The sequence below is a fragment of the Oncorhynchus clarkii genome, chromosome 7 (assembly GCF_045791955.1).
Source record: "Oncorhynchus clarkii lewisi isolate Uvic-CL-2024 chromosome 7, UVic_Ocla_1.0, whole genome shotgun sequence".
NCBI classification, from domain to species: Eukaryota; Metazoa; Chordata; class Actinopteri; order Salmoniformes; family Salmonidae; genus Oncorhynchus; species Oncorhynchus clarkii.
In genome coordinates, this window is record NC_092153.1 from 63,597,476 (window position 1) to 63,625,254 (window position 27,779).

Genomic DNA, 27,779 nt, shown 5'->3' on the forward strand with positions numbered 1-27,779 from the left:
GCAGGTAGCCTAGTGTCTAAGGGCATTGGGCCAGTAACCGAAAGGTTACTGGTTTGAATCCCCGAGCTGACTAGGTGAATTATCTCTCGATTTGCCCTTGAGCAAGGCACTTAACCCTAATTGCTCCTTTAAGTTGCTCTGGATAAGAGCGTCTGCTAAATGACTAAAATGTCAATGGACAAATGAGCGAGGGGAGGAAGGGTTGATGCATATTTGGCTGGCCAACAAGGAACATGTATTAGGCGGTGATGGGGCCGTCGGACCAAAATGTTTTGCTAGCACAGACTGGAATATGTTCCGGGATTCCTCTAATGGCATTGAGGAGTACACCACATCAGTCATTGGCTTCATCAATAAGTGCATCGATGACGTCGTCCCCAATGTGGCTGTACATAGATACCCCAACCTGAAGCCATGGATTACAGGCAACATCCGCACTGAGCTAAAGGCTAGAGCTGCCACTTTCAAGGAGCGGGACTCTAACCCGGAAGCTTATAAGAAATCCTGCGATGCCCTCCGTGTACGAGTCGATCTTAAACCCGCTATGCCCTCCGACAAACCATCAAACAGGCATCAATACAGGACTAAGATCTAATCGTACTACACTGGCTCTGACGCTCGTCGGATGTGCTTGGGCTTGCAAACCATTACAGACTACAAAGGGAAGCACAGCCGAGAGCTGCCCAGTGACACGAGCCTACCAGACGAGCTAAACTACTTCTGTGCTCGTTTCGAGGCAAATAACACTGAAACTAGGGCCTCCCGGGTGGCGCAGTGGTTAAGGACGCTGTACTGCAGCGCCAGCTGTGCCATCAGAGTCCCTGGGTTCGCGCCCAGGCTCTGTCGTAACCGGCCGCGACCGGGAGGTCCGTGGGGCGACGCACAATTGGCCTAGCGTCGTCCGGGTTAGGGAGGGCTTGGTCGGTAGGGGTGTCCTTGTCTTATCGCGCACCAGCGACTCCTGTGGCGGGCCGGGCGCAGTGCGCGCTAACCAAGGTGGCCAGGTACACAGTGTTTCCTCCGACACATAGGTGCGGCTGGCTTCCGGGTTGGATGCGCGCTGTGTTAAGAAGCAGTTGGCTTGGGTTGTGTATCGGAGGACGCATGACTTTCAACCTTCGTCTCTCCCGAGCCCGTACGGGAGTTGTAGCGATGAGACAAGATAGTAGCTACTACAACAATTGGATACCACAAAATTGGAGAGAAAAAGGGGGTAAAAAAAAAATATATATATTATTACAAAAATAACACTGAAACGATCATGAGCGCACTAGCTGTTCCGGAAGACTGTGTGATAACGCTCTCTGCAGCCAAGACCTTTAAACAGGTCAACATTCACAAGGCCACAGGGCCAGACGGATTACCAGGACGTGTACTGCGAGCATGCGCTGACCAACTGGCAAGTGTCTTAACTGACATTTTCAACCTCTCACTGTCTGAGTCTGTAATACCAACATGTTTTAAGCAGAACACCATAGGCCCTGTGCCCAAGAACACTAAGGTAACCTGCCTAAATGACTACCGACCCATAGTACTCACATCTGTATCCATGAAGTGCTTTGAAAGGCTGGTCATGACTCACATCAACACCATTATCCCAGAAACCCTAGACCCACTCCAATTTGCATACCGCCCACAGGTGATGCAATCTTTATTGCACTCCACACTGCCCTTTCCCACCTGTACAAAAGGAAAACCTACCTCAACACCATAGTGCCCTCAAAGCTCATCAATGAGCTTATGGACCCTGGGACTAAACACCTCCCTCTGCCACTGGATCCTGGACCTCCTGACGGTCCACTCCCAGGTGTTAAGGGTAGGTAACAACACATCCGCCATGCTGATCCTCTACACGCGGGCCCCTCAGCGGTGCATGTTCAGTCTCCTCCTGTAATCCCTGTTCACTCATGACTGCACGGCCAGGCACGACTCCAACACCATCACTAAGTTTCCAGATGACACAACAGTGGTAGGTCTGATCACCGACAACGACGAGACAGCCTATAGGGAGGAGGTCAAAGACCTGGCCGTGTGGTGCCAGGACAACAACCTCTCCCTCAGCGTGATCAAGAGAAAATAGATGATTGTGGACTACAGGAGGACCATGCACACCCCATTCTCATCGATGGGGCTGGAGTGGAGCTGGTTGAGAGCTTCAAGTTCCTTGGTATCCACATCACCAACAAATCAACATGGTCCAAGCACACCAAGACATTCATGAAGAGAGCACGACAACACCTATTCCCCATCAGGAGATTGAAAAGATTTGGAATGGGTCTTCAGATCCTCAAAAGGTTTTACAGCTGCACCATCGAGAGCATCCTGACAAGTTGCATCACTGCCTGGTATGACATTTGCTTGGCCTCTGATCGCAAGGCACTACAGAGGGTAGTGCGTGTGGCCCAGTACATCACTGGGGCAAAGCTTCCTGCCATCCAGGACCTCTATACTAGGCGGTGTCAGAGAAAGGCCCTAGCAATTGTCAGACTCCAGCCACCCTAGTCATTGACTGTTCTCTCTGCCACCGGACAGCAATCGGTACCGGAGCGCCAAGTCCAGGTCCAAGAGGCTCCTAAAGAGCTTCTACCCCCAAGCCATAACACTCCTGAACATCTAATCAAATGGCCTCCCAGACTATTTGCATTGCCCCCCTCTTTTACACCGCTGCTACTCTGTTGTTATCATCTATGCATAGTCACTTTAATAACTCTACCTACACGTACATATTTCCTCAATTACCTCGACTAACCAGTGCCCCCACACATTGACTCATTGACATTGAAATATCCTTGTTTTCCATGAAAACATACATGAAATTAGTTGCAAAATGAAATATAGTCAAGGTTATAAATAATGATTTTTAATTTAAATAGTAATTGTGTCTTTCAAACTTTACTTTTGTCAAATAATCCTCAATTTGCAGCAATTACAGCCTTGCAGAACCTTTGTTACGGTTTTCTTCCTGGGAAGGAGAGGAGGACCAAAATGCAGCGTGGTTATGGTTGAACATCTTTAATAAAGATGATAACGTGAACAATATACATATACAAAACAAGAAACCGTGAAAAACCGAAACAGTCCTAACTGGTGCAAAACACAGAGACAGGAAACAATCACCCACGAAATACTCAAAGAATATGGCTGCCTAAAATCAGAGACAACGATAAACACCTGCCTCTGATTGAGAACCACTCTAGGCAACCATAGACTTACCTAGAATACTACACTGAACACAACCCCATCAATCTACAAAACCCCTAGACAAGACAAACACATAATCACCCATGTCACACCCTGGCCTAACCACAATAATAAAGAAAACACAAAATACTAAGGCCAGGGCGTGACACCTTTGATATTCTAGTTGTCAATTTGTTGAGGTAATCTGGTAAGATTTCACCCCATGCTTCCTGAAATCCAGGTTGGATTTGGTTGATTGGCACTTACGTACCATACAGTCAAGCTGCTCCCACAACAGTTCAATAGGGTTGAGATCCGGTGACTGTGCTGGCCACTCCATTATAGACAGAATACCATCTGACTGCTTCTTCCCTAAATAGTTATTGCATAGTTTGGAGCTGTGCTTTGGGTCTTTGTCCTGTTGTAGGAGGAAATTGGCTCAAATTAAGTGCCGTCCACAGGGTATGGCATGGGTGTTGCAAAATGGAGTGATAGCCTTCCTTATTCAAGATAACTTTTACCCTGTACAAATCTCACACTTTAACACCACCAAAGCAAACCCAAACCATCACATTGTCTACACCATGCTTGACAGATGGCGTCAAGCACTCCTCCAGCATCTTTTCATTTTTTCTGCGTCTAACGAATTATCTTTGTGATCCGAACATCTCAAACTTTGATTTCTCTGTCCATAACACTTTTTTCCAATCTTCCTCTGTCCAGTGTCTGTGTTCTTTTGCCCATCTTAATCCTTTCTTTTTATTGGCCAGTCTGAGACATGGCTTTTTCTTTGCAACTCTGCCTAGAAGGCCAGCGTCCCGGAGTCGCCTCTTAACTGTTGACGTTGAGACTGGTGTTTTGTGGGTACTATTTAATCAAGCTGCCAGTTGAGGACATGTGAGGTGTCTGTTTCTCAAACTAGACACTCTAATGTACTTACTCTAATGTACTCACCTGGGCCTCCCACTCCTCTTTCTATTCTGGTTAGAGGCAGTTTGCACTGTTCTTTGAAGGGAGTACTACACAGCGTTGTACGAGATCAATTTCTCGCATGGAATAGCCGCAATTTCTCAGAACAAGAATAGATTGACGACTTTCAGAAGAAAGTCCTTTGTTTCTGGCCATTTTGAGCCTGTAATCGAACCCACAAATGCTGATGCTCCAGATACTCAACTAGTCTAAAGAAGACCAGTTTTATTGCTTCTTTAATCAGAACAACAGTTTTCAGCTGTGCTAACATCATTGCAAAATGGTTTTCTGATGATCAATTAGCCTTTTAAAATTATAAACTTGGATTAGCTAACACAACGTGCCATTGGAACACAGAAGTGATGGTTGCTGATAATGGGCCTCTGTACACCTATGTAGATATTCAGTAAAAAATCTGCCGTTTCCAGCTACAATAGTCATTTACAACATTAGCAATGTCCACACTGTATTTCTGATCAATTTAATGATATTTTAATGGATTTTCTTTCAAAAACAAGGACATTTCTAAGTGTCCCCAAACTTGTGAACATTAATGTATATATTATTTCTTTATTTTTTTTTATTTTTTAAACTGCATTGTTGGTTAGGGGCTCGTAAGTAAGGTATACTACACCTGTTGTATTCGGCACATGTGACTAATACAATTTGATTTTATTTGAATGTCCTTCTTTATTGCCTTCCCTAACGTCTCAGATGTACGACAGCTGTCCCAAATTGTGATGCATAGCTAGCAAGCAATGATGTTGTTTCTCATGTTTTCATCCATGCTTGGCATGTTGCATTCATAAACAACCCTGGCCTTATGTGCAGTTGTTATCATAGTGTAAATGAGGTGAGGCAACAACAAGATGTGGAAGTCCATGTGAAGTCTTTCAGACTTATTTTCAGGACTGCTTAGGCCTAGGGGGTAGCGGCTAGGGGACTAATTGGGAATCTTGGAAAGGCTCTGATGCTAACAAGACTCCACTTGTTAGTTATATTCCTCCTGTTTTTAAATGAAAGTGTGTGTCTACTACTGTCATGTCCTGACCATAGAGAGTCTTTATTTTCTATGGTGGAGTAGGTCAGGGTGTGACTGGGGGGTTAGTCTAGTTTATTATTTCTATGTGGGTGTTCTAGTTTTCATGTTTTTATGTTGGTGTTTTGTATGATTCCCAATTAGAGGCAGCTGGTAATCGTTGTCTCTAATTGGGAATCATATTTAAGTAGTGTTTGTTCCCACCTGTGTTTGTGGGATATTGTTTATGGGTACTCCATTGTCGTCACGTTTCGTTATTAGTTTATTGTTTATTGTTTTTGCTAAGTTTCACAATTAATAAATTATGTGGAACTCAACATTCACTGCGCCTTGGTCCGTTTCTACATACGATCGTGACAACTACATACAAATAATGGTGATAAGGCTAATATTAGATTTGATAACAGATTTCATATAATTGGCATGACTTTTTTCACTACTACTTCTCAATTCACCATTGACTCATCAAGGCTGTAAGAGCAGTGTCAGAATGGAATGAAGTGATGTACTTTGTGTGGGGTGCTTTCCACTGACTAGACACAATGGTTTAGTCTGCTGGTAGGATTGATGGGTTTTGGCCCTGCTGGGCTTGTGTGAGTGGGGGTTAGGGGGGTATTGAGCAGTGGGCCAGTAGTAGCAGTAGTCTAGGCATGTGTCAAGGGTTTCTACTGTTTTCTTTGTACTTTCTGTCTCGCGGGATAGTTACACAAGAGTAGATATTTCAGATGCCAAACACACAAATTCACACGCACACAGACACACACCGATGCGCCCACACACACACACATACTCGTTCCAGTCAGTTAGAGTGAAGGCCTATGAAATGGCAGGGCTAGAGGCATATGTGAAAGCAATTTCAAAGAATGTATTTTTTTCTGACTAGGCCATCCGCTACTAAACTGTGGCAGCATGATTAACATACATTTTCCTATATTTAGTACGAGTTAACCTAACGTAGCAGCCGTAAAAATACGCCTGAGTCGAGTCCCCACATCTGTTTTTCAGGGGAAACGCAAGTTAAGTTGAAAATACTGTATCCCTGAAAACCGTGAACACCACGCAGAGAGTGAGTACGAGTAGACATGCACGTGTTATTCCAATGTGAAGCATGGTCAAGCAGGGGGGAATAAGAGGAAAGTTGTTTCAGGCCTTTTCAATTACTGGAATGACCGTGGCCTGCTTCACGTTCACACAGACACTTACAGATGGACGGGGAACCTGTGGGAGCAAGCTGTACATATAGGGACAAACATAATACTGTACCACAAGAGGAAGATACACTTAAGAATGCATTTGCCATTCTGGTAAAATGCATTGTCTATTGTATAGGACAGGAAACCAAAGTAAGGCCATGAGAGCATAGGACAGCTGGACATACCAAGGTCAGAGGGACACACAAAGGAGGGGGTCAGCCAAATTACCAACCAATGGACTATAGACATAGGACATATATTTTTAGGACAGGAAGAGAAGAGACACATAGTCTACTAGTCCTAATAAGGACAGACATACCAAAGAACACACCAAGCTAAACATAAGGGGCCCATAGGATAAGATGGGCATGTATTATTTTTGGGACATGAAGAGGTCCTGTCACCATTATAACTTAACTGAAAGGAGATATGGGCGTTATTGGGCGTGAACAAGCAGGATGCACAGATTGGGATATAATGGTGGCAGATGGACTGAGGGAAGTAACTTAATTTGCATGTGGGATGGACTCATATGTTGTATGTGTATAAATCCAGAGTGAGTGCTCTGGAAAAGGGTGTGTTCCGCAGACCATCTAGGCTTCTGATATGTTTGTATTAAAAGCCTATAATGAATTCACAAGTTCTTGTAAGTGTTATATTTTGTAACGATCCTCCACTACAAACCCAGTCAGAAAAACATTCTGCCCTATTACAAATGGCTGCTGTGGAAATGGTTGAGTAATCACTAGGGTATTGTGTTAAAAAATCTTAACTTACATGAGGACATGTCCCGTCCACTAGTATCACCATTTCCACATTGAGAAGTCCATTGAACTGGCAATGACAATTTTATGACGTATTTACAGTACCTTCAGAAACTATTCCTTGATGTTTTTCTGTATTTCTGTATTTTATTTTCAATACATTTGCTAAAATGTCTAAAAACATGTTTTCACTTTGTCATTATGGGGTATTGTGTGGGTGATACTTAAAAAAATATATATATATTTTTTTTTTAATGCAGGCTGTAACACACCAAAATGTGGAATAAGTCAAGGGGTACGAATACTTTCTGAAGGCACTGTAATTGTAAGATTTGTAACTCTTAGGATGAATTATACAAGCCGGCTTGTTAGGCCCCTAGGGGTGAAAGGTCAGTTCAGGATCTCTTCCCACCCACAAACACATATGTTTTTAGTTATGGCAAATAGCTCTCTCATTTTAAGCATTTAACCACAAGGGTGATTCAGTTAATAACTTCTTATGGCTGCAGGGGCAGTATTGAGTAGCTTGGATGAAAGGTGCCCAGAGGTGCCCAGAGTCAACGGGCTGCTCCTCAGTCCCAGTTGCTAATATATGCATATTATTATTAGTATTGGATATAAAACACTATGAAGTTTCTAAAACTGTTTGAATTATGTCTGTGAGTATAACAGAACTCATATGGCAGGCAGAAACCTGAGAAGAAATCCAAACAGGAAGTGGAAAATCTGAGGTTGGTCGATTTTCAACCCAGCCCCTATCGAATACACAGTGGGAGATAGATAAAGTTGCACTTCCTAGGGCTTCCACTAGATGTCAACCGTCTTTAGAAACTTGAATGAGGCTTCTACTGTGTTGTGGAGCCGGATGGGAGCTCTTTGAGTCAGTGGTCTGGCAGAAAGCCAGATCCTGGTCATGCGCATTTCACATGATAGCGACCTGCGTTCTATGGCTTCTCTACAGACATAGGAATTCTCCAGTTGGAACTTTATTGAAGATTTATGACAAAAACACCCTAAAGATTGATTCTATACTTACTTGGACAGAGAACCCCACTGGCTGAATGGATAGGGATAATATATCCGGAGAGAGCCATGATTCTGTAAAACAAAGTATGTCACAGTCCCTGATGTCTCTCTGGAAGGAGATCCTCACCCTGAGTTTGTCTATTTTATTGTCCAGGAACTGAACGTTAGCAAGTAATATACTCGGAAGCGGTGGATGGTATGCATGCCGCCTGAGTCTGACTAGGGCCACACTCCTTCTACCTCTTCGATGGTGTCTGCGTTTTGGTGCAGCCCCTGAGATAAATAGAGCTGCCTCGAAGTTTAAACAAAGGATCCAGGTCAGGGAAGTCAAATTTTTGCTTGAATTTCTGGTGAATGACCACAGATCTTTCCAGCTGTAGGTAATAATACAAGAAACGTTCTGAGGAAATAACTTAAGAAATAACAGAAATAAATACATAAAAATGCTTCTAGAAACAGGGTGACCATGTCTGTCAGTGAAATCATGTAAATCTTGTGATTTATAAAGGTCAGTAGTTTTGAGACATTAGTGTCTGAAACTTCCCAAAATTAAGTTCCCATATTTGATAAGCATGATTTCTACATTCGGACCCCTTTCGTGCAGTCAAATGATAAAATCGCCCTCTAGTGGCCTCATGGGTGGAATATTATTAATATTTTTCATAAATTATTTGATGAGACAGTTTTAAGTTAGAGAGAATCCTTGCCCACTTTGCGGCTAGAACCTCCGAGTCCTTTCAAGGCCCTCTGCCCATGACCACATGACCGCACTCACCCTGCTTTGCTCTGCTGTTCTGATGGAAACTCACAGTCATACTGTGACTGTCGTGATTACATTTATGAAAGACTGTCTTCTCTCTCCTTTCTTGCCACTGTGGTCAGTAGTCGGGTGACTGGGGTCTCTGATTCAGTCACGTCTTTCCCTCCACCGCTACATTGGTGTTGAGGGGATCCGAACATTCCCCGATGCTGACACCAGGAAATATACTCCCATTTTCATTAAAAGCTAATGTTTCTGGATTCTGGCTTCACACAGAAATGTTGGACTGGCTTTCTCCAGGGGCGAGATGACTGGGTTGTTGGAGAAAAGGCTGAGCTCAGCATTCATGGCGTAGCAAAGCAGTTGTTAAAGGGTTGGCACTCATCACTTCGTGTCCCCACAATACACATTACAGCCCAGCCAGGAGTTAGACTGTGGGTCTATGGCTGTATGGACTTTAATAGGGGGCTGAACAGTCAGAGGTCTATAACATGGATGCGTGAGGGAGCATAGAGCAGTCTTCACACGCAACCTAGAGGTCAAAGGTGAAGACACCGCTCTCCTTTAAGGGTCCTCAGGACAGACAGAGGAGGATAATTGAGGACCATGACCCCCCTACTGACCAGTTGGGTTTATTGTATAGGGTTAGGGTTAACATTGACCGGAGGTAGGAGAGGACCACACTCAGCCTGCCTCAGCCTTCAGGCAACAGCTTTTGTTTTTACTGTTATTGTAGCTTGGTGAAAGGGGCAAGTAATTCTTAATTTTTGCCATGTTCAATCAAGATAGCATAAAAGCGTGACTTTTTATGTGTTTTTGCAGCACCACCTCTTGGTATTTTACTGATTGATTATGATTGAGAGAAGATCAATGAATTTAATTATTGATTATGCACGTCATTCTCCTAGTCCAATCACTCATATTATCAATGTCTTATTTACTTTCTCAAAAGTTGCATAATATAGGCCTACGGGAACAGAAACTTCACCAATATTTGTATATAATAGATTGATGATGTGTGTGGTTAAAGGTTATCTCCATGTTGAGAAGCCCATCTGTTGATGTATGTTCCTTCACCCTGAACTCACTTCTCTGGTCACGTTGCTGACAGAGCAAAACAAATTCCAGACATTGATATAGGGTTAACTAAAGCAGTGCAGTTTTAAGGCAAATATGCTCTCAAAAATGAAGAAGAAGGGCTCCATACTATGTCCTGAAGCAAATCAAATTTGTTTCATTGATAATCTTCACGTGAAATAATAACTGATTGAATTTGACTGTGGATGATCCAGGGTCTATGTATATCACTTTATCTGCAGAGTCTGAATGTCCAGATAGAAGAGGTGCGTATCCGGGCTATCTACTCCCAGCGTAAGAGGGTCCCCATCACAGAGGGCTACCTGGAGGTGAAGGACGGGGGGAAGTGGAGACAGATCTGTGACGAAGAGTGGACAGAGATGAACAACAGGGTCATCTGTGGGATGTACGGCTTTCCTGGAGAGAAAGGATACAACACTAAAGTCTACAAGTAAGCTTTACTGTTACTAGTTCATTACTGTGGACTAACTCATTCAGCCTTACTATTACTAAAACATTACTGTGGACTAACTCATTCAGCCTTACTATTACTAAAACATTACTGTGGACTAACTCATTCAGCCTTAATATTAATAGTACATTACTGTGGACTAACTCATTCAGCCTTAATATTACTAGAACATTACTGTGGACTAACTCATTCAGCCTTAATATTAATAGTACATTACTGTGGACTAACTCATTCAGCCTTAATATTAATAGTACATTACTGTGGACTAACTCATTCAGCCTTAATATTACTAAAACATTACTGTGGACTAACTCATTCAGCCTTAAAATTACTAAAACATTACTGTGGACTAACTCATTCAGCCTTACTATTACTAGAACATTACTGTGGACTAACTCATTCAGCCTTAATATTACAAAAAAAATACTGTGGACTAACTCATTCAGCCTTACTATTACTAGCATTACTTACTAACTATTCAGCCTTAATATTACAAAAAAAATACTGTGGACTAACTCATTCAGCCTTACTATTACTAGAACATTACTGTGGACTAACTCATTCAGCCTTAATATTACAAAAAAATTACTGTGGACTAACTCATTCAGCCTTACTATTACTAGAACATTACTGTGGACTAACTCATTCAGCCTTAATATTACTAGAACATTACTGTGGACTAACTCATTCAGCCTTACTATTACTAGAACATTACTGTGGACTAACTCATTCAGCCTTAATATTACTAGAACATTACTGTGGACTAACTCATTCAGCCTTAATATTACTAGAACATTACTGTGGACTAACTCATTCAGCCTTAATATTACATCATACTTCCGGCGCCGACAGAGATGGCCGCCTCGCTTTTCCTAGGAAACTATGCAGTTTTTTGTTTTTTTTACGTGTTATTTCTTACATTAGTACCCCAGGTCATCTTAGGTTTCATTACATACAGTCGAGACGAACTACTGAATATAAGATCAGCGTCAACTCACCATCAGTACGACCAAGAATATGTTTTTGGCGACGCGGATCCTGTGTTCTGCCTTACAAACAGGACAACGGAGTGGATCCCATGCAGCGACCCAAAAAAACGACTCCGAAAAAGAGGGAAACGAGGCGGTCTTCTGGTCAGACTCCGGAGACGGGCACACCGTGCACCACTCCCTAGCATTCTTCTTGCCAATGTCCAGTCTCTTGACAACAAGGTTGATGAAATCCGAGCAAGGGTAGCATTCCAGAGGGACATCAGAGACTGTAACGTTCTTTGCTTCACGGAAACATGGCTCACTGGAGAGACGCTATCCGAGGCGGTGCAGCCAACGGGTTTCTCCACGCAACGCGCCGACAGAAACAAACATCTTTCTGGTAAGAAGAGGGGCGGGGGCGTATGCCTTATGGCTAACGTGACATGGTGTGATGAAAGAAACATACAGGAACTCAAATCCTTCTGTTCACCTGATTTAGAATTCCTCACAATCAAATGTAGACCGCATTATCTACCAAGAGAATTCTCTTCGATTATAATCACAGCCGTATATATCCCCCCCCCCCAAAGCAGACACATCGATGGCTCTGAACAAACTTTATTTAACTCTTTGCAAACTGGAAACCATTTATCCGGAGGCTGCATTCATTGTAGCTGGGGATTTTAACAAGGCTAATCTGAAAACAAGACTCCCTAAATTTTATCAGCATATCGATTGCGCAACCAGGGGTGGAAAGACCTTGGATCATTGTTACTCTAACTTCCGCGACACATATAAGGCCCTGCCCCGCCCCCCTTTCGGAAAAGCTGACCACGACTCCATTTTGTTGATCCCTGCCTACAGACAGAAACTAAAACAAGAGGCTCCCACGCTGAGGTCTGTCTAACGCTGGTCCGACCAAGCTGACTCCACACTCCAAGACTGCTTCCATCACGTGGACTGGGATATGTTTCGTATTGCGTCAGATAACAATATTGACGAATACGCTGATTCGGTGTGCGAGTTCATTAGAACGTGCGTTGAAGATGTCGTTCCCATAGCAACGATTAAAACATTCCCTAACCAGAAACCGTGGATTGATGGCAGCATTCGCGTGAAACTGAAAGCGCGAACCACTGCTTTTAATCAGGGCAAGGTGTCTGGTAACATGACCGAATACAAACAGTGCAGCTATTCCCTCCGCAAGGCTATCAAACAAGCTAAGCGTCAGTACAGAGACAAAGTAGAATCTCAATTCAACGGCTCAGAAACAAGAGGCATGTGGCAGGGTCTACAGTCAATCACGGACTACAGGAAGAAATCCAGCCCAGTCACGGACCAGGATGTCTTGCTCCCAGGCAGACTAAATAACTTTTTTGCCCGCTTTGAGGACAATACAGTGCCACTGACACGGCCTGCAACAAAAACATGCGGTCTCTCCTTCACTGCAGCCGAGGTGAGTAAGACATTTAAACGTGTTAACCCTCGCAAGGCTGCAGGCCCAGACGGCATCCCCAGCCGCGCCCTCAGAGCATGCGCAGACCAGCTGGCCGGTGTGTTTACGGACATATTCAATCAATCCCTATACCAGTCTGCTGTTCCCACATGCTTCAAGAGGGCCACCATTGTTCCTGTTCCCAAGAAAGCTAAGGTAACTGAGCTAAACGACTACCGCCTCGTAGCACTCACTTCCGTCATCATGAAGTGCTTTGAGAGACTAGTCAAGGACCATATCACCTCCACCCTACCTGACACCCTAGACCCACTCCAATTTGCTTACCGCCCAAATAGGTCCACAGACGATGCAATCTCAACCACACTGCACACTGCCCTAACCCATCTGGACAAGAGGAATACCTATGTGAGAATGCTGTTCATTGACTACAGCTCGGCATTCAACACCATAGTACCCTCCAAGCTCGTCATCAAGCTCGAGACCCTGGGTCTCGACCCCGCCCTGTGCAACTGGGTACTGGACTTCCTGACGGGCCGCCCCCATCTCCTCCCCGCTGATCCTCAACACTGGGGCCCCACAAGGGTGCGTTCTGAGCCCTCTCCTGTACTCCCTGTTCACCCACGACTGCGTGGCCACGCACGCCTCCAACTCAATCATCAAGTTTGCGGACGACACAACAGTGGTAGGCTTGATTACCAACAACGACGAGACGGCCTACAGGGAGGAGGTGAGGGCCCTCGGAGTGTGGTGTCAGGAAAATAACCTCACACTCAACGTCAACAAAACTAAGGAGATGATTGTGGACTTCAGGAAACAGCAGAGGGAACACCCCCCTATCCACATCGATGGAACAGTAGTGGAGAGGGTAGCAAGTTTTAAGTTCCTCGGCATACACATCACAGACAAACTGAATTGGTCCACTCACACAGACAGCATTGTGAAGAAGGCGCAGCAGCGCCTCTTCAACCTCAGGAGGCTGAAGAAATTTGGCTTGTCACCCAAAGCACTCACAAACTTCTACAGATCCACAATCGAGAGCATCCTGGCGGGCTGTATCACCGCCTGGTACGGTAACTGCTCCGCACTCAACCGTAAGGCTCTCCAGAGGGTAGTGAGGTCTGCACAACGCATCACCGGGGGCAAACTACCTGCCCTCCAGGACACCTACACCACCCGATGTTACAGGAAGGCCATAAAGATCATCAAGGACATCAACCACCCGAGCCACTGCCTGTTCACCCCGCTATCATCCAGAAGGCGAGGTCAGTACAGGTACATCAAAGCTGGGACCGAGAGACTGAAAAACAGCTTCTATCTCAAGGCCATCAGACTGTTAAACAGCCACCACTAACATTGAGTGGCTGCTGCCAACACACTGACACTGACTCAACTCCAGCCACTTTAATAATGGGAATTGATGGGAAATGATGTAAATATATCACTAGCCACTTTAAACAATGCTACCTTATATAATTTTACTTACCCTACATTATTCATCTCATATGCATACGTATATACTGTACTCTATATCATCGACTGTATCCTTATTTAATACATGTATCACTAGCCACTTTAACTATGCCACTTTGTTTACATACTCATCTCAAATGTATATACTGTACTCGATACCATCTACTGTATCTTGCCTATGCTGCTCTGTACCATCACTCATTCATATATCCTTATGTACATATTCTTTATCCCCTTACACTGTGTATAAGACAGTAGTTTTGGAATTGTTAGTTAGATTACTTGTTGGTTATTACTGCATTGTCGGAACTAGAAGCACAAGCATTTCGCTACACTCGCATTAACATCTGCTAACCATGTGTATGTGACAAATAAAATTTGATTTGATTTGATTTACTAGTACATTACTATGGACTAACTCATTCAGCCTTACTATTACTAGAACATTACTATAGACTAACTCATTCAGCCTTACTATTACTAGAACTATACTGTGGACTAACTCATTCAGCCTTACTATTACTAGAACATTACTGTGGACTAACTCATTTAGCCTTAATATTACTAAAACATTACTGTGGACTAACTCATTCAGCCTTACTATTACTAGAACATTACTGTGGACTAACTCATTCAGCTTTACTATTACTAGAACATTACTGTGGACTAACTCATTCAGCCTTAATATTTCTAGAACATTACTGTGGACTAACTCATTCAGCCTTAATATTACTAGAACATTACTGTGGACTAACTCATTCAGCCTTAATATTACAAGATCATTACTGTGGACTAACTCATTCAGCCTTAATATTACTAGAACATTACTGTGGACTAACTCATTCAGCCTTAATATTTCTAGAACATTACTGTGGACTAACTCATTCAGCCTTACTATTACTAGTACATTACTATGGACTCACTCCTTCAGCTGTGGACTTCTGAGTTCCTTCATCTTTTACAGGCTATGAGAGCAGGAGTCAGGAGGGTCAGCTTGTAAATGTTAATATTAGCACTCCTCACCTCCATGAACCCGCCAGACAAGATGATTATACTCATTATCAACACGGTTGAGTTAACCTAAAATGTGCTGTACAGTGGGGTTAGCCAATTCCAGAAGCCATTCTACTTTTAGCACAAAATGCAGATGGGCACAACCTTGCTCTTAAAACCGTCAATAAATAAAAGTCTAAAACTCCCAAGTTGAACTGGACAACATCTTTATTCAGGAAGGGTAGGGTAATATTTCTGTAAGTGTTTTATGTATTATAAAAAACAAGGTTGTTTGTATAATGTTTACTCATCAGGTACTGTAGAGAAGATCATGTTTTCACGGCAGGCTAAAATGAGAAAATAACCATTTTAATTTAGTGCACTTCAACAAAATCCAAATCATCTCAATTCAAAGTCTTGTTCTCAGGCTGCTGGCCAAGCGGAGGAAGAAGAACTACTGGGACTTCGGGGTGAACTGCACGGGGAACGAGGCCAGCCTGCATGGCTGTAAGCTGGGCCACAAGGTGGAGCTGAAGGGGAACGCCACCTGTGAGAAGGGGATGCCCGTGGTGGTGAGCTGTGTCCCAGGACGGGCATTTGCTCCCAGCTATACCCAGGGCTTCAGCAAGGCCTACAGGGTGGAGGTAGGTTGAATCATCTGGAACGAGAGAGAGCTTATGATATGATAGAGATGTGAATACTACAGTTTGAGCTGTCTCTGGCCCTGTATCTTGTATTGAAATTGAAATCATTCAGAAGAGGAGAAAATTATGAAGAACAAGACCCTAGGAAAGTCCTGAGTTGTTAAAGACATGCTTCGGAACTTTGGCGACTACTTTGGGCTGGATGTGTCAATGTGTTGTTCATTTGTGCATAATCTAGGAGTAGAATTAGCCACGAAATCCCTAGTTTGAAAGCAAATATTTTTCTGGAAGCTGTGCTGTGCCATTTTCCCAAAATTTTCCCCCACGTGGGCCAGCCCCTTAACCATTCGAGTTCAAGCCAATGAGCTAGAGGTCTTCACGGATCCACCTGTACCCGAATACCTGAGACCCAAGCGGTTCCGGATCCAGAATTCTAAATAATGTCACGTCACAGGTGATTTGATTGTCATGGGTCTCGGGTATGTGTAATTTTAAGTGACTTGTCCGGAAAGGCACATACCAATCCAAACATGACTGCTTCAATAGAGAGAAATGTTATAATTTATGCTGCTGCTCTTGCTTTTTACGAGTGTGGCGCGTGTAGTTTGTTGTTGTTGTTGGCCAGTTATAAGTCATCAAAGCAGCCTCTGTGTGTGGCAAAAGTTAGGAGATATCTAATCAATGGAAGATGTAATTAAAATGACAGAATACAAATTTAAAGGAGAATGATAGGCTACAATGACCAAGAGCCAACATCTGGGCTGCTACTTAATATTCTGAATGGAGTTGTTATTTGTAACTGTAAGATGAGAATGTGCATGCACTGCAGCCTCTTTTAGCCTAGCTAGCTAAGGTACTATGTATTCATATTTGATGATAAATAACCTAGCTATGTCAGCTATTAGTCTATTATAGTGCGAGTCGGCTTGTTGGTTGGTTTCTGTCTGTCATCTCTCCCTCCCTGCTCCCTGTGTCACTCGCTCACAGTACGGACCCTCCCCCACCTGCTATAGCGGCACCTCTCTCTCCCTGCTCTCGCGCTTTATCACAGTTTACTGTGGCTATAGATACTTTTGTACCTGTTTCCTTCAGCATCTTCACAAGGTCATTTGCTGTTGTTCTGGGATTGATTTGAACTTTTCGCACCAAAGTACGTTCATCTCTAGGAGACAGAACGCGTTTCCTTCCTGAGCGGTATATAGGCTGCGTGGTCCCATGGTGTTTATACTTGCGTACTATTGTTTGTACAGATGAACGTGGTACCTTCAGGTGTTTGGAAATTTCTCCCAAGGATGAACCAGACTTGTGGTCTACAATTATTTTTCTGAGGTCTTGGCTGATTTCTTTTCATTTCCCCATGATATCAAGCAAAGAGGCACTGAGTTTGAAGGTAGGCCTTTAAATATATCCACAGGTACACCTCCAATTGACTCAAATGATGTCAATTAGCCTATCAGAAGCTTCTAAAGCCAAGATGTAATTTTCTGGAATTTTCCAAGCTTTAAAGGCACAGTCAACTCAGTGTATGTAAACTTCTGACCCACTGGATTTGTGATACAGTGAAGTATAAGTGAAATAATCTGTCTGTAAACAATTGTTGGAAAAATTACTTGTTTCATGCACAAAGTAGATGTCCTAACCGACTTGCCAAAACTATAGTTTGTTAACAAGAAGTTTGTGGAGTGGTTGAAAAACGAGTTTTAATGACTCCATCCTAAGTGTATATAAACTTCTGACTTCAACTGTATCAATATTTTGCTGTCTTGCTAAGTGGACGGTCTCTACAGAAGGTGTAAACGGTACAGCCAAATGGTTACTTGCATAGTAGCAATATAAGAAATAGATATTGTCAATATAAATAAAATAATATACAGTATTTACAAGAACAATATCAATAACGATATTAGTGATAGACGAGGTAATTATATGCATACAATCAGGGGTAAAGTGACTGAGCAGCAGGATAAAAAAAATAGTAGCAGCAAAGTATGGTGTGTGTGAGTCATTTGAATAGAGGCACTGCAGATAGTGCTAATGACTGGTTCGTCCGAACCACGCATGAACAAGGCAGTCTATATTCGGAGAGCCTGTTTCTGTCCTGCCCTTGACTTTGGTTTAGGACATGTGATGTCCATAGCCTCTTCATTGCAAAACTCCCTGATCTTCTCAAAAAAATGAGTTTGTCTAGCTGTGTCCAGTCCAGGTGGTGCTTGTACAGGCAGATCATCTATGGGAGGAAGGATGTCAGCATTGCGCAGCAGCTGAAACCTGGTCCCGACAGTCTGAGCGCTCCTTGGCGACAACAACACCAGGCTCCAGAGCATCGAAGCTGTTAAACAGGGAATAAAATTAAATCAGAAGACATAACAACATTGTTCAACATCAATTTAACTCCCAAATTTAGATAAGAAGAGTAACCTCATACAATGCAATGAAAATGATTTTCACCTGAAGTGCTGGTACTGCTTCATCTGTAGCAGCGGCCTGAAGTACGGAGTCAGGTGTTGTTGCCAACCATAGCTTTCCACCAGAACCGTATCATCCTCCAGTCCAACCAGCTGTGGGATGTTAACCCCTGTCACAGTGCTGACTTCAACACTAACAATCTCAGACAAAGTGTTCACTCTGGTCTTTCTGAAGCGCTGCTTGATGAGGCCGAAGCACCAGTCGGGGGCAAACTTGGTGTGGCCTGTGATCAGGAAGTGAAGGTCCAGACTGTTTTCAGGTTCAGTAGGGGCCCACAGATACATAAATAATGTGAGATCAATAAAAGTAGTGCCAATCATGTTGGAGGTCAATAAAATAAATCAAAATGTGTTTATGCATTACATACCAAGTGTTGTCATCAATTCCTTGTAGAGATGCCACACTGCTGCTTTTGTCACATGGGATGACAGCAGCTTTCCACCAAAGTGTTTGTGGTCTGGGTGGCGTCCTGGTAATACTATTGCATTATCCTCTGCGTAGTTGTTGATGAATTTCACCACATGCTGCAAGTCCTCGTGCTTCAGGTGTCACCTGTGCTTGCTTGGGCCAGCTCTCTTTTTGATGGGAGGCATTAGAACATTCTCCTTGTATGACTGGGGGAGGAGAGTCAGGCGTGTTCTACTGATGCTGAAAGACAAATTCCAGATACAAATATTTTTGCATTATTATACAATAGATGCCAAATGGTATTCTGAAATATCACTACACAGTTCATACACGTAATGTTAGCTAGCCAGCCATCTAACGTCAGCTAACATTATCTAGCTAACAGCAAGCTTTAACTTGGGGTCTTTTGTTTAGACGTGTAGCAAGCTAAATAATGAACCATAAGCCCAATACGTAGAGTACTAGCAATACAAACTGACTGTCATAGCTAGCTAAAGTTGAACCAAATAAGTTCAATATTAGCTAGTTAGCTAAATAACATAAGGTTATAACTAGCTATGCAAAATGCCATTCTGAGAAAACATCAGTAACGTTACACAGTTCATACACGTAAGCTAGTGTTAGCTAGAAAGCCAGCCATCTAACCTCAGCTAACGTTAGCTAGCTAACAGCAAGCTTTAACTTGGGGTCTTTTGTTTAGACATGTAACGTTAACATTAGCTAGCTAGCTTAACAATGAACTATAATCCCAAGCCATAAAGTACTAGCAATACAAACCCATTGTCATAGCTAGCTAAAGTTAACCAAATAGGATCGATGTTTGCTAGTTAGCTACCTAACATTAGGCTATAACTAGCCATGCGGAATGGCATTCTGAGAAAACATCACTAACGTTACACACAGTTCATACATGTTGATCGCCGTTTCTTCCCCATCACTGTCATCAAAAAGACTCTACAATGTATTTTTCAATTATTTTTTTTTAACCTAAATCAGGGATTTCCTCATCGTCTGATTCATTTTTCAGAGTCAGAGAGTCAGCATGGCACGATCGTCCTCCAGAAAGTAGTCTTTCACCTTTTTCCCATTGACCTTTGTCGATAGCGCCTGATAAATTCAGGGCAGAAATGTTATTGAGAGCAGTAGCAACATATTTGCAGTTCTCCGTGGCTAACGTTATATCTTTTGAAAAAACCTGCAGTAGAAAGGATTATGTACGCATAATGAGCAACTCATTTTAGAGACACAAGATGCTACACTGCAGATCATTCTGAAACTCATTTCTCTGCATGTCTAGCCCACTCATTATATCAGCCAATCATGGCTAGCAGGAAGGTTCCGACTTTTTCTTTGGCTAAACCAACTAGACTCGTAATTTAACAACTTTATTAGTATTTTTGCGCTCGTGAGCGCTACTTTCAGAACTACTGGCTAAAAAGTATACAAAAATACCGGAGAATCTCTTTAATGTTATATAAAATCGACTGTCATGCCTGCTCCCCTCCCCCTTTCTGGCGCTCGAGGGCACCAGGCTGCCCATCATTACGCACACCTGCCATCATAGTTACGCGCATCAGCGCTTCATTGGACTAACCTGTACTCCTTCACTTTATTGATTTCCCCCCTCTATATCTGTCTGTTCCTCAGTTTGATCCCCGTGTCAGCATTAATGTAGTATTGTTTCCCCTGTCCAGATGCTGTCCATGTTTTGTTTCATGTCCATTGTTAATTAAATGTTCACTCCCTCTTACTTCTCGTCTCCCAGCATCTGTCCTTACAGAATGCTGACACCTGTCATGACGTTGGCCTGTGGGTAAGGTTTATGACCCCCCCATAAATACCTTTCTCCCTTCCCTCTCTCTCTGACTCTTGAATAGCCTTTGTTAAACATAGAGTCTGGGAACATCAAACAGGTGGGGGAAAGGAACCATAATTCGGTAATAGAACCAGTTTAAAATATGCGTTGGTACTTAATGAATATGATGTCAGTTCGGTTGTCATCTGAGACATTATGACTGTTGACAGGACGACATAAACTGTATCTAGGAAAGTCTACACATTCTAGTCAGATTCACATGGAATTGTTGTGCAATTTAAATGTTTAAATATGACACTATTTGTGAAAAGATTAAATGTAATTTTAGCTTCCAAATGAGAGATTTGGGTTTTCATAAAGTTAGAGCTCTGCTCAACCAGTGGCCCGCCCCTGTGAAAAGACATGGGTTATAAACTATGAAACACCCTTCTCTCCCTCCACTATATAAGCCCTTGACGAAAATGTAACCTTCTGTTCCGAGGACGATAGGACGACGGTCCATATGTTGAAAAGGACTAACATGTCAACTACAGAACTAAGCCAACCTCAGCGTGAGCTTTGGTTGTGAATGGTATAAACTTTTAACTCTTATTCACTAAAGAAGTGAGACATCCTAGCAACAGCAGCTGTAAACGTGGGCTAGGAAAGGACAGACGACGTATCCAGTCTAACACAAAACGACGATACTACAACGTATCGAATTTACCACCAATGGCATTCTTCCGAGGACAGGGAGATCTCTGTTGGCCAACATCTACGACCAACCTACCGAAGCGGAGCTCAGAGTAAATATTTATTGCATTTTCCTTTTCCAAATGGGCGGTAATTTAGAATGCATAAGATTTACGATAGCATGGCTTGTCCCTTTGTTCCTCAGTCTTCCTACTCTTTCACTCAAACCCAACCCCCCCTGAGCCCTCTCCTCTACTCCCTGTTCACCCACGACTGCGTGGCCATGCACGCCTCCAACTCAATCATCAAGTTTGCGGACGACACTACAGTGGTAGGCTTGATTACCAACAACGACGAGACGGCCTACAGGGAGATGAGGGCCCTCGGAGTGTGGTGTCAGGAAAATAACCTCACACTCAACTTCAACAAAACTAAGAAGATGATTGTGGACTTCAAGAAACAGCACCCCCCTATCCACATCGATGGGACAGTAGTGGAGAGGGTAGTAAGTTTTAAGTTCCTCGGCATACACATCACAGACAAACTGAATTGGTCCACCCACACAGACAGCATCGTGAAGAAGGCGCAGCAGCGCCTCTTCAACCTCAGGAGGCTGAAGAAATTTGGCTTGTCACCAAAAGCACTCACAAACTTCTACAGATGCACAATCGAGAGCGTCCTGTCGGGCTGTATCACCGCCTGGTACGGCAACTGCTCCGCCCACAACCGCAAGGCTCTCCAGAGGGTAGTGAGGTCTGCACAACACATCACCGGGGGCAAACTACCTGCCCTCCAGGACACCTACACCACCCAATGTCACAGGAAGGCCAGAAAGATCATCAAGGACAACAACCACCCAAGCCACTGCCTGTTCACCCCGCTATCATCCAAGGTCAGTACAGGTGCGAGGTCAGTACAGTTGCATCAAAGCAGGGACCGAGAGACTGAAAAACAGCTTCTATCTCAAGGCCATCAGACTGTTAAACAGCCAACACTAACATTGAGTGGCTGCTGCCAACACACTGACTCAACTCCAGCCACTTCAATAATGGGAATTGATGAACATTTATGTAAAATATATCACTAGCCACTTTAAACAATGCTACTTAATACACTGCTCAAAAAAATAAAGGGAACACTTAAACAACACAATGTAACTCCAAGTCAATCACACTTCTGTGAAATCAAACTGTCCACTTAGGAAGCAACACTGATTGACAATAAATTTCACATGCTGTTGTGCAAATGGAATAGACAACAGGTGGAAATTATAGGCAATCAGCAAGACACCCCCAATAAAGGAGTGTTTCTGCAGGTGGGGACCACAGACCACTTCTCAGTTCCTATGCTTTCTGGCTAGTAGTGGTAGTGCAGCTCATCCAGGATGGCACATCAATGCGAGCTGTGGCAAGAAGGTTTGCTGTGTCTGTCAGCGTAGTGTCCAGAGCATGGAGGCGCTACCAGGAGACAGGCCAGTACATCAGGAGACGTGGAGGAGGCCGTAGGAGGGCAACAACCCAGCAGCAGGATCGCTACCTCTGCCTTTGTGCAAGGAGGAGCAGGAGGAGCACTGCCAGAGCCCTGCAAAATGACCTCCAGCAGGCCACAAATGTGCATGTGTCTGCTCAAACGGTCAGAAACTCCATGAGGATGGTAAGGTGGGGGTTGTGCTTACAGCCCAACACCGTGCAGGACGTTTTTCATTTGCCAGAGAACACCAAGATTGGCAAATTCGCCACTGGCGCCCTGTGCTCTTCACAGATGAAAGCAGGTTCACACTGAGCACGTGACAGTCTGGAGATGCCGTGGAGAATGTTCTGCTGCCTTCAACATCCTCCAGCATGACCAGTTTGGCGGTGTGTCAGTCATGGTGTGGGGTGGCATTTCTTTGGGGGGCCACACCTCCATGTGCTCGCCAGAGGTAGCCTGACTGCCATTAGGTACTGAGATGAGATCCTCAGACCCCTTGTGAGACCATATGCTAGTGCGGTTGGCCCTGGGTTCCTCCTAATGCAAAACAATGCTAGACCTCATGTGGCTGGAGTGTGTCAGCAGTTCCTGCAAGAGGAAGGCATTGATGCTATGGACTGGCCTGCCGTTCCCCAGTCCGGAATCCAATTGAGCACATCTGGGACATCATGTTTTGCTCCACCCACCAACACCACAGACTGTCCAGGAGTTGGCGGATGCTTTAGTCCAGGTCTGGGAGGAGATCCCTCAGGAGACCATCTGCCACCTCATCAGGAGCATGCCCAGGCGTTGTAGGGAGGTCATACAGGCACGTGGAGGCCACACACACTACTGAGCCTCATTTTGACTTGTTTTAAGGACATTACGTCAAAGTTGGATCAGCCTGTAGTGTGGTTTTCCAATTTAATTTGGAGTGTGACTCCAGACCTCCATGGGTTGATCAATTTGATTTCCATTGATAATTTTTGTGTGATTTTGTTGTCAGCACATTCAACTATGTAAAGAAAAAGGTATTTAATAAGAATATTTCATTCATTCAGATCTAGGATGTGTTATTTTAGTGTTCCCTTTATTTTTTTGAGCAGTGTATAATGTTTACATACCCTACATTACTCATCTCATATGTATATGTATATACTGTACTCTATATCATCTACTGCATCTTTATGTAATACATGTATCACTAGCCACTTTAAACTATGCCACTTTGTTTACATACCCTACATTACTCATCTCATATGTATATACTGTACTCGATATCATCTACTGCATCTTGCCTATGCCGTTCTGTACCATCACTCATTCATATATCTTTATGTACATATTCTTTATCCCTTTACACATGTGTGTATAAGGTAGTAGTTTTGGAATTGTTAGGTTAGATTACTCGTTGGTTATTACTGCATTGTCGGAACTAGAAGCACAAGCATTTCGCTACACTCGCATTAACATCTGCTTACCATGTGTATGTGATAAATACATTTGATTTGATTTCTTTGTGTAACCAGAAATTGTCGGCTCTGTCCACCAGGGACGTTTTCTATATGACATAATTTGAATTTTGTGTATATGTAATTCTGTGTGATTAGTTAGGTATTTAGAAAAATAAATAATTCAACCCAATTTTGTATTGCTGATTCAACTTGTTAGCCAGGGTTCGTGAAGATAACCAAGAATGTACAACTTTCAGATGAGACTGAAATAAGGTGACGATTAATATTGACTGCTATTGATGTAAAATATTACTAGGTCTTTAAGAGTTTATTCGGAAGATAACAGCTCTATAAACACTCTTTCGTGGTGCCCTGACTTTCTAGTTAATAACATTTACATGATTAGCTCAATCAGGTAATATTAATTACAGAGAAAGGATTTTATAGAATAGCATGTCATATCACTTAATCCGGCATAGCCAAAGACACGACACCAATATTGGAAGCATCAGGGAGTTTTTTTTTGTTTGTTGTTGTTTTGTTTTGGTTGGTGACGTTGGGTCCGGATGCCGCTGCTGAATGTATGAAACAATACAATATTGTTTGTCTTTGTGGTTCTACTAACAAAATCGATATCGACTGCTACAGTAAAGAATACATACAGATGTCTCAAAGTAAATGTCTCATTGGACCTATTCAAAACAGTATGTCAACTGAATGTGAACTATTGTTTCTCAGTAACAGTAGGCCTAACTGTTGTACCATTAATAATTTCCGCAGCAACCCCTGGTGCGTCTGAGAGGTGGGGCCAACATAGGAGACGGGCGAGTGGAGGTGCTGAAGAACGGCGAATGGGGCACTGTCTGTGATGACAGCTGGAACCTAAAGGCAGCGTCCGTGGTGTGTCGAGAACTGGGCTTCGGGAGTGCAAAGGAGGCCCTCGCTGGAGGCAGGCTGGGACAAGGTAGGTCTTCTCTCTCTCTGTGCTTGCCAGGTAAATGCCTTCTACATGCCAACCAAGTACATTCACCAACTGTAATGGAATATGGAATAATTGATTCATAGTCATCCGGTAAGTCTCAGACCAACTACCTCAGACAGCTCTGGGGTGGTTGATGTTGGTGGGGTTTGGAGGATGATGGAGGCAACAGGGAAAAGAGCCTCAGATCCACAAAGTCCCTTCCACCAGGTGGCTGATGAGATATGTTGGCACGACTGCCATATTGCATCTCCATCCCAAAGCCCTTGCTTGGAAGTGTACTTCGCCAGACTGCCAGGAACCTTGCCCTCATCCAGGCCAAGGTGGCGAGACATGGTAGTGATGACACTATAAGCCTCTTTGATCTCTGCACCAGACAGGATGCTCTTGCCAGCATACTTGGGGTCCAACATGTACGCTGCGGCGTGTATGGGCTTCAGGCAGAAGTCTTCACGCCTTTTTATTTATTTCAGGACTGCAGTTTCCTCTGCTTGGACCAACAGTGAAGTTAGCAGGGCAGTACATATTTATTCTCTTACATCTGCAAGCAGAGTCTGAACATCAGACAGGATGTTTGTCTCTCTCAATCTGTGCAATGGCTACTGCTATAGGTTTCAGGAGTTTCTGGCTGCTTACCACTCTCTCCCAAAATATATCATCCAGGAGGATCCTCTTGATGGGGCTGTCCATATCGGCAGACTGTGATATGGCCATTTGTTGAGAGACTCCTTCTTCTCCAAGAGACTGTCAAACATGATGACAACACCACCAAACGGGTGTTGCTGGGCAGCTTCAATGTGGTGCTCTTATTCTTCTCACTTTGCTTGGTTAGGTAGATTGCTGCAATAACTTGAGGACCCTTCACATACATAACCATTTCCTTGGCTCTCATGTAGAGTGTATCCATTGTTTTCAGTGCCATGATGTCCTTGAGGAGCAGATTCAATGCATGAGCAGCACAGCCAATGGGTGTGATGTGATGGTAGGACTCCTCCACTTTAGACCAAGCAGACTTCATGTTCGCAGCATTTTCTGTCACCAGTGCAAATACCTTCTGTGGTCCAAGGTTATTGATGACTGCCTTCAGCTCATCTGCAATGTAGAGACCGGTGTGTCTGTTGTCCCTTGTGTCTGTGCTCTTGTAGAATACTGGTTGAGGGGTGGAGATGATGTAGTTAATTATTCCTTGCCCACGAACATTCAACCACCCATCAGAGATGATTGCAATACAGTCTGCTTTCTCTATGATTTGCTTGACCTTCACTTGAACTCTGTTGAACTCTGCATCCAGCAAATGAGTAGATAAAGCATGTCTGGTTGGAGGGGTGTATGCTGGGTGAAGAACATTCAGAAATCTCTTCCAATACACATTTCCTGTGAGCATCAGAGGTGAACCAGTTGCATACACAGCTTGAGCAAGACATTCATTAGCATTTCTCTGTCTATGTTCCTCCATTGAGTAAAACAAAACATGAGCTGTTGCTATCGATAAGGTGTCTGATTTTCACCTCGAATAGAAGTAGAGGGAGTTTTGTCAGAGGTTGCTTGTTGCACTTGTTGCACAGCGCTTGTTGCGCTGAGGGAACTTTATGCACTTGGCCAGATGATTCTGCATCTTTGTTGCATTCTTCACATATGATTTGGCACAGTATTTGCAAATGTACACAGCTTTTCCTTAGCTGCAGTGAAATGTCTCCACACATCAGATGGTATTTTCCTGTAAAGATTATAAAATAATTGTATAAAACAATACAATTCCATGTACAGATAAATAGTTAAGCAGTTAGATTAAAACAACTCCTTTGTAAAATGAATGTTTTAAAATGAAACATGTATGGAAACAGGTGAATTAACACTCTTCAGTTAGCAGGCTCAAGCAAGCTAAAACCCACATGGTAGCAAAAACTAACTAGCAGAAATTGTTAACAAGTTTGAAATTATTTAAACACACTTTGCTGTAGGCTACTATTTACTAGTTAACAAATAATCTTGTATGTCATATAAAATATATTCACCCCACCCAGTATTGTAATCAAAATTTACCAGAAAGCATGTCGACCTTGGCTTATACAGTGTAGTAATGTGGGCTCAAAAGCATCTCATTAGTGTGCAAGATCTTGATAATCAGCTGTACATGTGATGGAAGAGTGCACTGCACATGTGATGGAAGAATGTACTGTGCATGCAGAGGGTTGCAATTCCATTGAATTGGGGATAGTTTAACCAAAATATGCCACAAGACCTATAATTGCCTTATGTGTATCCCACAAAAAAGGTTAATTGTTATAAGCTAACTTTTTTTGATGAATTTAAGCAAAATTCCCCAAATTCCTGGGCTTAACTTCCCATGGAAAATTTCAGGTAAAAGCCCGGAAATATTCAAGGAAAGTTTCCGACCTTTTGCAACCCTAGTTAAGATACAGAAATAAACTGCATTTTACACCTGCATTTTTAGCTGAAAGTAATTAATGTTAACAATATCAAGTAGGGATATCATGTAATTTCTCTGGAGTCCAGAGCA

General features: G+C 43.3%; 1 protein-coding gene across 1 annotated transcript in view; it reads left to right on the forward strand.

Annotated features, from left to right (window-relative positions):
• LOC139413659 (lysyl oxidase homolog 2A-like) overlaps window positions 1-27,779 on the forward strand; it is a 72,091-nt gene that overhangs the window by 19,582 nt on the left and 24,730 nt on the right. The window contains exons 4-6 of the mRNA XM_071161294.1: window positions 10,251-10,459; window positions 15,798-16,014; window positions 25,060-25,243. Of these exons, the coding sequence (XP_071017395.1) occupies window positions 10,251-10,459; window positions 15,798-16,014; window positions 25,060-25,243 (610 nt within the window). The remainder of the gene's footprint in view (window positions 1-10,250; window positions 10,460-15,797; window positions 16,015-25,059; window positions 25,244-27,779) is intronic.